Source organism: Pan troglodytes, chromosome 1 (genome assembly GCF_028858775.2).
Source record: "Pan troglodytes isolate AG18354 chromosome 1, NHGRI_mPanTro3-v2.0_pri, whole genome shotgun sequence".
Classification (NCBI taxonomy): Eukaryota; Metazoa; Chordata; class Mammalia; order Primates; family Hominidae; genus Pan; species Pan troglodytes.
The window spans coordinates 172727068-172740421 of record NC_072398.2 but is presented as its reverse complement, the minus strand read 5'-3'; the positions used below and the strand labels follow the sequence as shown (position 1 = coordinate 172740421).

Below are 13354 nucleotides of genomic sequence, written 5' to 3'. Positions count from 1 at the left end.
GTGTGAGTATGGTAGTGAGTGATGTAGGTGTAATGCTGTGTATATGTGTGCGAAGGCATGTCTAATGCTGTGTATATGTATAGAAGGCTGTGTGTGATGCTGTGTGCATGTGGGGGGTGTTTGTATTTATGAATGTGTGAAATTGTGTGTGAGTGGTGTGAATGTAATGCGTATGCATGTATGTCAGGGTGTGTGTGACTCTGTGTGTGAAGGTGTGTGTGTGTATGTGCATAAGTGTGTAGGTGTGTGGGTGTGAGGGTAGTGTGTGTGTACGGTGTGAGCATGTGCGTGTGTTGTGTGTCACAGGAACATGAGGAGGGAGTAAGACGGCCAGATGGTGAAAGGCCTTGAAGTCTATAGTCAGGAATTTGAACAGTATGCCTTGGGCAATAGGGAGCACTTTATGTTTTTGATCTGGGAGTAACACGATCAAAGCCATGTTCTAGAAAGATGTGTCACATCTGTGGAAGGGCCCATACTGGAGGCCAGGAGATGAGCTGGGAGGCTCTGAGGATGGGCCAGAATGGGGGCAAGGAGGCTGGAGAGGAGAAGATTAATTGAAATCATTTTGCCATCACTGCTACTTCTGGGTGGCATGTAAGGGTGTTTACTATTCATTTTTCATTTCCGCCCCCAGGTTAAATAAATAAATAAATAATACATGACTGTAGAAGTTGTCCATTCGATGGAAGACAGGTCTGAAAACAAACAAAAAAAAAACACCTCCTCCAAAGTTGTTGAGAAACCCAGCCTGTCCAAATGGAGTACCCAACTTGACCCAAGCAAGAGCACACTCTCCAGGTTATACAAAGCATGTCGGCTAGGCAAACAGCTCCCCTCCCAGCACCAACAGCACACCAACAACTGGAGTCTCCAGTCATGGATGAATGGAGAAACAGAGTTCGTGACTTTCTGTGGTACAATGTGTATTTCACAAATAATTGTCTTATCATGTCAAAGCTAAGTCCAGGCTGCAAGTCTACCTGGAATGTGTCTTGTGCAGTTTGAGATTTTCCTTTACATTTTTTCTAAGCCAGGGGGTAAGACTGGTCTTGCTTCATGCGGGCTCTGGTCGCTCCCTCTTAGGGCTAGTATTTCCCTCTCTGCTTTTCCTTCCCTTCCTGAATCTCTCCCTTCTCCTCACCACCACCCTTCCCACCCCACCCCCACCTCCCACCTAGTTCTCTGTCTCTGCTTCCTCTTTCCCACTGTCTGGCTGTATTTGAAGACTTAAGCTATCTCTGTCTCCCTATTTCTCTTAGCTCTGCCCCCTACCCACTCCTTCCTTTGCCTCTTCCCCTCTCTTCTTTCCTCTCTCCCTATATTCTCACCCTGCATCCCTTCCTGGTATGTACAAAAGATTCCATTTTTAAAAAGGAGCAAGGCTTTTGCTAGCACAAGAATCTGATCGACAAATGTGGTCACTGTAAGGCAACTAGCTGAGTCCAAATTCAAGAAAAAAAAAAAAAATCTTGTCAAAGAGAGAGTGCTGAATGGTGGCTATTCATTTTGAGGGAGGTGGGTGAATCCTGTGGCTCCCAGTTGTCCCTGCACACCAGTATCACCAGGCAGTCTTCCAGCTGGGAAATCCCTATTTGCCAATAAGCCCTGGCCAGCCCCCATTCCTTTCCACTGGGAGCGAGGTGGCACTGCTGCTGTCACATTGCATGTACTGCTCAGCTACTCCTTCCGCTCAGCTCAGAAAAAGAAAAAGCCATAAAATTCAGAATCAGCTAATGTCAGCACTGCAGGGGATTTCAGAGATCTCTTGGTCCAACCCTTGTCAGGTCACTGGTGGAGAGACTGGGGCCCCACGTCGCTAAATGCCAGGGAGATCTATTATTAGAAAACCCAGACCTAGGACCTGTTGCAAAAATCCCTCTGCCCTGGGAACACCTCTAGATTTTGAACAGAATCTGAACAGAAATCTACTATCTAGCATCAAACGTACAAGCAGATAGAAGAAGCTTAAAATAGAGACAGAAAGCGGTTCAAATGCACATGGTGCAGGTATGAAATCCACTACATGTTCCCTGCAAGAAGGATTTGGGCAGGGAAGTGTGTGGAAGATGGGGCTGCAGTGGTGGAGGGCTCTAAGCTCTGAAGACCTTTTTAATATGGCTGTATTGTAATACTGCAGTGACAAACCCCGCCAGTCATTCCAAAAGCAAAAGGAAACCCCACTCTGCAGCAGAACTTCCCAGCCCTGGAAACAGATTGTCTTCCTTTTGCACCCATTTAATAACCACTGTATTTAACACGATCAGGGGAATTGTGCATCCTCGGAAGGCACAGTAAGGAACCTCGGTCTGCAACGACGCGATTCCTCAGACACCAAACTAAAATGCATTCATTGGAACTCAGCCTCGCAAAGCCACTGCAAGGCGATTTACAGGCAAGAGCCCCTCTGAAAGAGAGGAGAGGAGGGGGCTTGGAAAGCAAGGGGACACACCTTTTCTGAGCTGTTCGAAACAGGCTGCCTGCAAAGTCCACCCATACTGCGCTGCCAAGGGTTAATTGTCTCAGCAAAAATTGGTACACACACACACACATTCTCTCTCTCCTACTACACCCCCACAACCTCTGCCACCACCACTTATTTGAATCTTTTTAATCTTAAATTCCCAGAAATTCCCTGATCAGCCCTATCTTTTCGGAACAGCTCCCCCCACCCCCACCCCACCTGGGCTGGATTCCCACCTCATCATCAGTGAAAGCTCAGAGAGCCGGGCATAATTATTTTCCTACAAGGTTATGCCTAATTGGCCACTAATCTAATTGATTAATCATCTCATTTTTCAAAGCAGCATCAAAGAGCCAAGCTGAGAGGGCAGAAAGAAAGCATGCGTCCGGATGGCGGGAGGGTTAAGGGTCTTTGGGTAAGACCCCTGGCCAGCTTGCCTGGTTTCTAGATACATAAGTGGACAGAAAAGAAATGAAAAGAAAACGCGGACTGAGCGAGGAAATGCGCAAGACCACAGGACTGAACCCCCCGGAAGTCTCGACGCTGCCCAGCCAGTCAGAGTCCAGTCGTCGACGCGGATGAAGTTGTTTCCCCGGGACAGGAAGGGTTAAATGGCTGCGCGTCAACTCGGCCTCGACGGGGGTGTCAGGGAGCAAGAGCCGCTTGTCTCGGGGGATTCCGCTTGGGGGGTTCCCGGGGGTCGCCCTGGCGCTCCGGCCACAACTTGGGCGGCTCTGTGCGGCGGCCCTCGCCTGCGCCTTTGCGCGCCACCCAAAACTTTGCGCACACTGCAGCCGCCGCCTTCCCGCTCTTCGCGGTGAGACGCGCGCCGCCAAGTGCCGCAGGCAGCCATCCACAGCCGCCGCGGCAGCTGCTGCCTGGCTTCTGGCTCCAGACTTTCCCCCCACTGCCTCCAGTTCCCACCCAGGAGGCTCCCTCGCGGCCGCGAGAGCTCGGCGCCCGACCCACAGTGGGCAGTGCGGGCGCAGCGTTGCAGACCACCACCTCGCCAGGTCCGGGCAGCGCCCACTAGACGGACAGGCGCCCGCGGCCGCCCCTACCCCGGCGCGCCCACCTCGAGCCTCTCACGCCGCGGCGGGCGGGCGCAACATATTCTCCTACCTCCAGCCGCCGAGGACCACACTCTCCGCTCAGCCCTCTCGACTCATCCTCCGGCTGCAGTAGAGGGCGAGCGGGCTCCGCTTTTGTTCCCTGGGGCTGGCAGGTCCGTGTGGGGCCAGGGCGCGCGGGATACGCCGCGGAGCTGGGTATCCCGGAGAGGGGATGCTCACTCCTAGCGGCTCCGCTGGCAGCAGTAGTGGCGGTGGCAGCAGAGGCAGCGGCAGCAACAGCAGCAGCAGCAGTAGAGATAGTGCCGGCTCTCTGCAGGCCACATCTTTCATACCTTATACATCACTACCGCATTCCCCCGAATAGGGGAGCCCCTCAGCATTTCGCCACCTAGCGCGGAATGCTGTTGCCGGAAGAGGTGGCGCGGCCTGACCGACCTGGCCTGAATGTGAGCTCTGAGGGGGAAGGACCTCAGCACCCACTCGCAGACTCCCTTCTCCGCTACGGTCACAGTGAGGTCTACAACTTGCAGCCATTCTGCAGTCTTCAGTTTGCAGTTCTCAGTGTCTGCTCCCCTGGGAAGTATAGACTTCAGGTTAAGCAAAAGTGATTTACTGGGGAGAGCCCTCTCTGTGCTGCCTCTAGGGTCTTGGCCTGCACGTGCTTTTACACAGCCTCCTCCTTCTTGGGGTGTTCACAGGTGCAAGATTTTGCAGCAGCAGACACACACTCTTCTGCAGGTACATAAACCCCTGAGACATGTTATGCACACCCCACAATCAAGTGTGTGGGCACTGAAGCAGGCAGACCAGGGTTTCAGTTGTAGCTGTGTGGTCTTATCAAACGACCAAATGATTGAGCTTCCATTTCTTCATCTACAAAATGGGAACCATATGTCTCAAATAATTGTGAGAATCACATGAGACAAGCACAGAGCTTGACACATGGTAAGTGATAGCAAAACATGAGTTTTTCTTCCTTCATCTGGTGCAGGTCTGCCCTTCCTGAGGTAATTATATATCAGTAACAATTCACTCATCAATAAATATTTTTGTGTGCTTACTATAAGCCTACCTCTACTTTATGGAGAGGAGCAGAACATTCAAAAGAACACAGACAAGTAATGTTTATTCTCTTGTAACCTGCTCTTTAGTAAGACGGAAAATAAACAAGTAAATCAGCAAGAAACTATTGGATAGTAATAATCGCTATTGACCAAAATTTAAGTAGATGGCGACATGTGATAGAAAATGACTAGGGTAGGACATCAAGCTGGGCATTTGGGAAAGAGGCCTCCAAGCACATGACCACTAATCTGAGATCTGTATGATAAGGAACCAGTCATTAGAAATAGAGGGAACAAGAGCCAAGGCCCTGAAGAAGGAACAGGTTGAATGTGTTTGAATAGCAGAAGGAAGGAAGTGTGGCTAGAATGTAGCAAGAGTGATGAGTTGATGACACGAGATGAGGTGGAGAGGTTGAAGAGGGAGGCTGGTCTTATGGGTAAAGATCAGTAAGGGAAATTGACTTGATGCTAAGTTTGGAGTTTTGGGGGTTAGAGATGTAACTGTTACAGGATTGGAAAGAGTGTGATTTTTATTTGTAAAAGCTCACTCCAGCTGCTGTGCAGAGACTGTACTGAAGGGGGCGTGGGTGGAAGGAGAGGATCCAATCAGAGTGTCCCACAGTGCTGAATAAAAGTCCCTTTCAAGTCCCTGACCTCCACAACCACAGCAACTTCCCCTCTGCCTGTAGTTCCGCTAGGAAAAAAAGGCCACTGGACAGCTACCCTGGGAGTCTGGGTATGAGTTTCTCCTACCACTCTCTGAGTATCCTTTTCCTTAACTGGAAAATATAAATAATAATCTATATATTCTCATAAAATTATTGTGAGGATGAAATGTGACAAGGAAGGCACCTAAGGTGCTAAATGACCATTAATTTCATGTTCAACATTTCTCTACTTTCAGGTCTTCAAGGAGCCTCTGGAGTGCTCCTATAACCCTTCTGTCCTGTCCAGGACCAGGCAGGGGTTGCCTGTTTGTTGAGTCCATGAAGAGCTTCTCTCAGCATCTGGGATGCTTGCATTAGTAATGCCAGCCCCTGAACCCATCTGTCTTTTTCTCAAGCAGGAAACATTTCTAGCAGGAAAGATTTTCATTTTGTTTAGGTCTTTTCGATTTTTTCCTGTCTGCCACCTTCATCTAGTTAGAAGCATGCAGGACATCATCATATAAAGCACTCAAGATATAAAAATAGAAAGGAAAACAGAGCTGTTTGGGGATGTGTAGAGCCAGAGATGGCAAGAAAGGGAAACAGACAGTCCTTTCTCTCTTAGCAACAGGAGGAAAGGTTTTCAGCTGAGACACGTGATAATTTCTGATATCAGTATAGTGTAACAGATTCCAGAGGCCTCCAGGATCCTGCTCCCCACTGCTACCACAGAAACTCAATGAGATAAAACAGGCATGATTTGATATTGCCCCCTTTTGACAGATGAGAAAGCTAAACCCCAGACAGGTGAAGTAGCAGAGCTGGAACTTGGACCCAGGTGCTCTTGACTTTCTCCTTCTCTAAGCCCAGGTGCTTCAAATGACCCCAACCCTAATGGTGTTGCCTAATTCCCAGGGCCCCGAAGCACTTATCCAATTGAGACCCACAACTGTAGATCACCAAGACAGTCAACTCATTCCCTTGTGCCCAACTCAATGTACTGCACTTCTCTCCATCTTTTCCAAGCTAGTTTCTCCAACTCCAAAACTAGTATATTGAAGTCCAGATAGGGATCTTAAATGTTAAGTGGTCATAGAAACTTACTCACTACTGCTGGGTTGGCAATCAGGGAGAGAACAGATGCTAGTGGATGTACCTTTGGGTTGCTGCATGGGAATCAGAGAAAATGTGAGATCTGACTTCGAATCTCTACTGTCATTTATTGTGTTTTCTAAGCAAGTTATGAACCTCTCAAAGTTTTAATTACCTTATCTAAAAAATTGAATCACTATCTGCCCCAGGAGCTGTGAAGACTAAAGGAAATGCTCTAAGGATTTGCTCATTTGTCTATCTATGTTCTTAAATATTGGTATCATTTTCTTCTCTCCTGCCAACCCCACCACCACTGGCAACTGGTTAACAACTGACTCTGATTGTTGTTAACAAGCCTGATTAACAATAAAGCCCTGAGTCATGGCATTTGCCAATTTCCTGAGTGTAAATATCCTCACCTTGGCTGATTTCAAGTTACCAAAAAAGTGTGTCACTGAATGTGGAATTAAGAAGAGGTGTGCACGGTCAGTTATTGTGAGCCTGTACTACCAGCTGGACCCATCACATCACCACTGATAAAAATCAGCCTCAAATAGTTGGGCTGCCCTTGACAGTTTAGAAAGTACTTTATTTTACGTTATTTCCTGTGATATTCACAAGAATCCTTGAAGGGAAATGATCATCCCTATTTCCCCAACTGACAGATGGTAAAACTGAGAACCAGAGAGATTGAGTGACTTGCTCAAAGACCAACAGCTAACTAGTAAGAGTTAAGATTCAATCCTGAGCCTTCTGGCTCCAAATCTAGGGATCCTTCTACGCTCTGTACCATACATCACCTGGGTGATCACTGCACAAGCTCTGCAGATGTCTTTCTCTTTCAGGGCCATGATACTAGGATCTGAGCTTCTGTTTTTCAATTGGACAGGCAGGAATAGTCATCCCAGCCCTTCGCAGATACCGTGAGAATCAAATGAGATAATGCAGATGAAAATAATTTGTAAAGCACCCTACAAGGATAAAAGTATGAATATTATAGTTAGTGGCTGGAGAAAAAATATGGAAACAACAAATCCCAAGCCCTAGAGTAACTTATAAACCACAGAGGAGGCAGGACCACCCTGCACACATTCACCACATTCACTTCAGATCCACACTCAAGGGGAAACATGCAGTAAGATATTGACTCAGATCCTTTTTAAACGTATATTAGTATAAAGACAATGGGAATGTGAAGGATAAAATGATGTAATTTTAATTACAAGCATAGCCAGAGTTGTTCAGAAACCTTGCTGCTTTTCTCTCTTGCTGTTTGTAGAAATATAGTCATTTCCTACTCCAGTGCTGCCCCCTACCCCACCCACCTCCTTTGAGAGAGGTCGAGATCACCAGCTTAAGGCAAAGGGAATTTATTAAGGCAAAGACAGAGGCGTTTGTCACTTGGCAGTCCAGAGTGAAGCCAGCTCTTTTCTATCGATGATGTCATCACGTCTGTGAACTCTCTTGCTTGCTTGTTCATTCTCTCTCTCTCCTTCTATACCCCCATTTCAGAAAGCTTTCTTCCTGTAGGAAGCAGGAAGGGTCATGGCCACCAAGAGCTCTAGGCTTCTATTATCTCAGGAAAGAAACTTTATCTCTCCCAGTCTCAAACATATGGAAAAAATAAAATAAAATGTTCGGCTTGTCCTGGATTAAGTCATGTGCCTAATCTCTACTAGAGGGACTATGATTGACCAAGTCTAACACAGAATGAATCTTGTGGCCAAACTTCATGGACTGGAGGAGAGGTGGTCCCCCAACGGCAAGAAAGTCCTTTTGCCAGATAAAAGGAAGGAGTACTAGGGAGACAAAATTAACAGGCATCTAATGCGGTGACAGACTCAAAACTCAACTACTGCTTGTTAAATGCCTCTTCCACTTTCATTTAATTTTCACAATAAGCCTGTGAGGTAAGAATTACTATGTCTGTTTTGTAAATAGGGAAACTGAGACCTGAAGAAATCAAACTAATGTGCCTAAGCTCCCCTGTTCCAAGTATCAAAGTCAGGATTCGATTCTGACACTTCTTGGCCCCAGTGCCTGCGCTCTTTCCATTGCATTTTCTGCAGGGCCTGTGGCCATGGAGTTCAGCTGTGGGGTCTATGAAATGAGGGTATCGCTTCAGGCTCAGCCCTTCTGAGAGGGAGAGAGGGGACCAAGAGCCATGTGCTACCTCTCTCACAAGGCGTGTTTTCTCCCTCTCCAGTGCAAGTTTAAGAGAACGCTCTTCACTATCATTGGCATTGTTGCCAGAGTCTATGGGTGCACGGTTGCCAGGGTGATTAGAGTGATTGCAGTGAAGATGGATCCTTCAGAAAAGGCGCCATGGCAGCTCTGTGAGTACCAAAGCCGGTGTGTGCCTACCCTTGCAACTACGAGCTTCTGTCTCCAGTCTTGTGTGCCATCTACCCATTTTCCAAGGGCCAGCAGCCAGCCAGCACAATGCCTTTATAGGCTTCTGGCAGAACTAAGAAAAGAAGGAGAAGAGATACAGAGGGATGAAAGGTGGAAAAGAAATGGTGGGTGCTTTAGAGAATTAGCAGATGTTAAATTGTGGAGATTTATTCAGAAATGTGTTCAGATGATAATCAGAAGCACCCGTACAATGCTGCAATTTATGATAAACCTACTGTGTGCATTAGCTCATTGAATCCTCCCCAAGGTTCTCACAATGTTATTTTAGCACCATGTTTATACTGTCTGTCTGTCAATCCCCACTAGTCTGTGAGATCCTTGCAGTCATGGGCTTTTTATTGTTCATCTCCATAGCCCCAAAAGTCTATAGACTGGCTGGCACTAATATAGGCTTGGAAAACATTTGACAAATGAACAAACATGATGTATAAGTGCATGATCAAGAACCCATACAGGATTTCTGATTCCAAGTCCACAAATTGATCTCCCCCACTTTTCTGAACTCCTATAAAAATTATGGTCGGGGAATTAATTTGACACTCATATGCTGACTTGCGCCATCTCTTGAGTTGTTGTGTTGAACTATAATTTGAAATTTTTATTGTTATTAAACATTTCACAAGGGGATTTATGTCTTGTTTTCACAACTAGCCTGTGAGCTCATTCATTCATGCAATAAGCATTCACTGAATTATGCATTGGGCATTGTTACATGGGTTGTTCCATTTAACCCTTCCTTCTTCTCCATGAGTATAATTATCCAGAGCCTACTGTGTGTCACAGGCACTATGCTCAGTGTGTGATATCATCTGTCCTGACAATTCAAAATCTCCAACCAAGTTGCAAACTCAAATGCCTTTAAAGGCCACATTAGTAAGCTCAGGGAGTGACTCAGTTGACAGCTAGGAGAGAGTGAGTGTATTTGGATAGGGCTTCTACAGATGACCTTGCAGCTTGTGCATCATACAAAGGTCCCCAGATGAAGACATGAGGTTGGCCTAAAATCCAGCCTGCTCTCCAAACCATGCATCAGGGTGTGGGGCTATGACTGCATGCAGGTGTTAACAACTTTTTTTTTCTTTCCCGGAAAGCACTTTAGCTTGCTAAGCCCTGCACCTGAGGCTGCAATTGGTCAAAAGGGCTACTCTCCTAATTTGCATGAGGGCACAGCATGTGCTAAGGGAGGACCTATCATTTATGGTGTGTGTTGGGGATAGGAAGGAAATAAACCTTAGGTTGCACCTCCCCACTAAGGTCATTAAAATTTAATTAAACAGATTGCTGCACAAATAAAATACTTCTATAAAACATATTCCACTTAGAGTAACCCCTAGTCTCTAGCTGATTCTTTATAAACAACTCTACAAAACAGACATTAGCCATCTAATTTTACAGCTGGGGGAGCTAAACCTCAGAGAATTGAAGTGACCCCTATGAGGTTATGGTTTATGATGTAAGGCCCCAAAAGGTTACGTGCATCTGGAGCTAGGAATGTAATTCAGCTTCTATCGAGTGACAGAACCTGGGCCCCTTACACTTGATCTTGATCTTCTTGCAGGATTCCAGGCTTTGAGTGTGATGTTTAGTTGGTGCCAGGGAAGATGAAGACTTGCTTATTTGGATTTTAAATTTGTACTGTTACCGTGGTGGGGAGGGAAGGTTCACCCCCAACACATTCCTCGTACACATGCACACATATGCATTCAAGGATAATTTGGGGTTCCCCACGACAGGCACTCATCAACTCTCCTGTCCCAGCATTGTTACGGCGGGTGTCTTCGCACACCAGGAGGAGTCTGAGAACCCCGTGAAGGAGCAGCTGTGTCTGTCAGCCTCACAGGCAGTGAGGAGTTGCTGCAGACAACAGACACGCCGGGGGCACCAAGGACCCATTCTGTTTACTCTGCCTCCCTACTGCTCAGTTGTTCGGTCCAATCTGTTTCAGGACTTCAGTCAGTGAAAAGAGTGAAAAAGAAAATCCTTTTAAACCGACAGCCGAGATATTTTGCAGGTCTAGCTGGGAGCTTCCTGGAAAAATGAACCAAATGTGGCTTTGAATGGCACAGACGAAATGAGGGTTCTAATTCCAGCTCTGCTGTAAATCACTGTGTGGCCTTGGACTGGGCAGTTACCCTGTCTGGACTCATTTTTCATAAACACCAGGCACAGACAAGGTGGTCTCTGGGGTTCCTGGCAATTCTGTGGGCTATGGCTTGATAACTCTCTGCAAAACTGGACACAGAGATAACAGCAAATATTGGAGCAGAGACTGTCCGCTGGAGAAAGACGAAGGTTTGGCAGTTAGGTAAGGAACCCAGACCTCAAACACATTCAACACTGACATCATTAATTGAATTTCCTGTTTGATACCTTTACAGGGCCAGGGATGTTTTCAATTAACGTGGGTTAGTAGGTGTTGAAGGGGGTCTATAGCAATGATGATGCCATTGGGGATCTGGCCACCTAGGCAAAGAAGCAGCACTGTGCTGTACTAACAGGAATAAGGACTTCAAAATCAAAGTGCTCTGAGTTCAATTCCTGCCTCTGCCCTTAACACTCAGTAGATAATTATTTAATTAATAAGCTCACTGTGTGTCTTTGGGCAAATTGCTTAACTTTCCTGAGCTGTGGTTTCCTCTATTCTTAAGTGAAATAATAATAATGCTGGTTTTACAGGATTAAAATTTTACAGGATTGTAAAATTAAATAAGGTGATATAAGTGACCCATAGTAGGCACTCAAAATTATTAGCTTTCTTTCTATCTTCCCTTTCCTTGTAGGGATATGCTATAAAACTGCAAAAAGCTTAAACAAACTGGAACAGAGACATAGGATCCAGAGATGGAGCAGTGTGCACATGCCCAAAGGTGATTTAGTGGGTCACGGAGATAGGACAGGATTTCACGAGAAGTTCCTTACTCAGAATTCTCCAAGAGATGCTTGGAAGTTTGGGACATTCTGCCTGTACTTCTGCCTTCCTTCCCTATGCTCAGGCCTGTTGGTATCTTACCCATTGTTCAGGGCTCAGTTCAGAGACTACTTTCTCTTGGAAGATTCCCATGATGCCTGAGCTACATGTAATCTCTTCTTCTCTGGACTTCCTCCAGTGCTTCAAGTGTGCATCCATTCCTTTGGACTTTGTGCTATAGCCATTTGCCTCCAAATCTAACATCCCCTATAGGCCATAAGTTCCTGTAGGTTAGAGACCAAGTGGGTCTCACTTATCTCTGTACAGATACATCCAAAAGATGTAGGGCCTGGCACAGAGAATAGCCCAGTCGATGTGTGTGAAATAAACTGACCAGGCTTCCTAAGGGGAAATTAGAGAGGGGATGGGAGGAGATCCATGATTTTGACAGACTCTTCCAAACCCAATTAAAGAGTCTTAATTCTTTGTTCAAACCATGAAAAGCAGGCAAGATACAGCTTTATCCACAAAGAATGGTCTGGTTAGGAGCTGGGCTGGCCTAATTGAAATAATAAAGTAATGATGATAGATAACACTTACATAGGTCTTACTAAGGACCAAGCATTGCTTTAAGTGCCTTATACATATTAAACCATTTAACCTTCACAATAACCCTATGAGGCTAAGACTATTACTAAACCTATTTATGGCTGAAAAGTTTGAGGCTCAAAGACTACAATAATATACCTGAGAACCCTCACCTGGTAAGTAGGAGAGCTGGGATATAAACCCAGGAAGTCTTACTCCAAAATCCACATGGCATTCCCTAAATACAGAAGGAAAATTCCCTGTGACCCAGAAAACTATGAGATTATGTTCCCTGGGAACTCAGGCAAGTCACTAATCATCGTTGGGCTCGTATTTCCCCCCATCAGAAAGTGGTTTCAGAGCCGCCCTTCTCACCTTCGCAAAGCCCTTTACACAACGTCATACATCAGCTTAAAGCACCAGTTTAGGGAAAGAATAGGAAGGAGACTAAACTGGCCAGCATAGAGGGGAATCTGGACCCCTTTCCTGTTTCTTGAAGGTGATCCTGTCTGCCTTCCATGCACAGAGAGGCCTCGGCTGGGCCCTCCCACCACTATCACCTCTTCTCCCAGCCATAGGCTAATAATGAAGCAACATACACATGGGGACGTATGCCCATCCCTCTCCTCAATATCATCCTTATTGCCTGATCATTAGCCTAAAGTAATGCGCCTGTTGTGGGCTAGCCACTGTTGACCTCCCCAACTCCAAGTCTGGCCACTCTCCAGCCGGCACACTCAGTCCAGCCAAACCAAACCCCTGCCATTCCTCAAAAGTGCTTTTTTAAAATTTTTCTAATGCCTTGTGTTACACATAGGTGCACACTGTTTTTCTAATCACTATGTGTTGTCCCTCACCTGAATCTACCCCTCTGACTTCCGCTCATCTTTCAAAAATTAGCTCAGGCATCATCTTCTTTAAGATTTCCGTGGGACTCAACCTCTGCCATGCTCTACCTCATACCCTCATCTGTGTTTCTTTATTTGTGATGACACAGTATTGTCATTATCCCTTTGCTTCCCTGGCTTCCCGAGAGTCCATAAAACCCTGATGGCAGAGACTGTTTCTTTTATTTCTATTCTCCAAACTGGGAGTAGAGGTGC

At 46.2% G+C, this 13354-nt stretch overlaps 2 protein-coding genes across 8 annotated transcripts in view; both read right to left on the bottom strand.

Annotated features, from left to right (window-relative positions):
* The window catches only part of DAB1 (DAB adaptor protein 1), a 1250022-nt gene extending 1246120 nt beyond the window's left edge, over window positions 1-3902 (bottom strand). For 5 of the 6 annotated variants that reach the window (XM_054667233.2, XM_063801480.1, XM_009458771.5 and 2 more), the window contains exon 1: window positions 3587-3838. The gene's annotated coding sequence lies outside the window, so the exon portion shown is untranslated. Of the gene's footprint in view, window positions 1-3586 lie in introns of all 6 variants that reach the window. The other variant, XM_063801487.1, reaches the window with a different exon arrangement.
* A 3238-nt stretch (window positions 3903-7140) lies between these two features.
* Window positions 7141-13354, bottom strand: part of OMA1 (OMA1 zinc metallopeptidase) — a 279608-nt gene continuing 273394 nt past the window's right edge. For both annotated transcript variants that reach the window (XM_063802661.1, XM_063802838.1), the window contains one exon: window positions 7141-7311. In XM_063802661.1, the coding sequence (XP_063658731.1) occupies window positions 7271-7311 (41 nt within the window). In that variant the 3' untranslated portion in view covers window positions 7141-7270. The remainder of the gene's footprint in view (window positions 7312-13354) is intronic.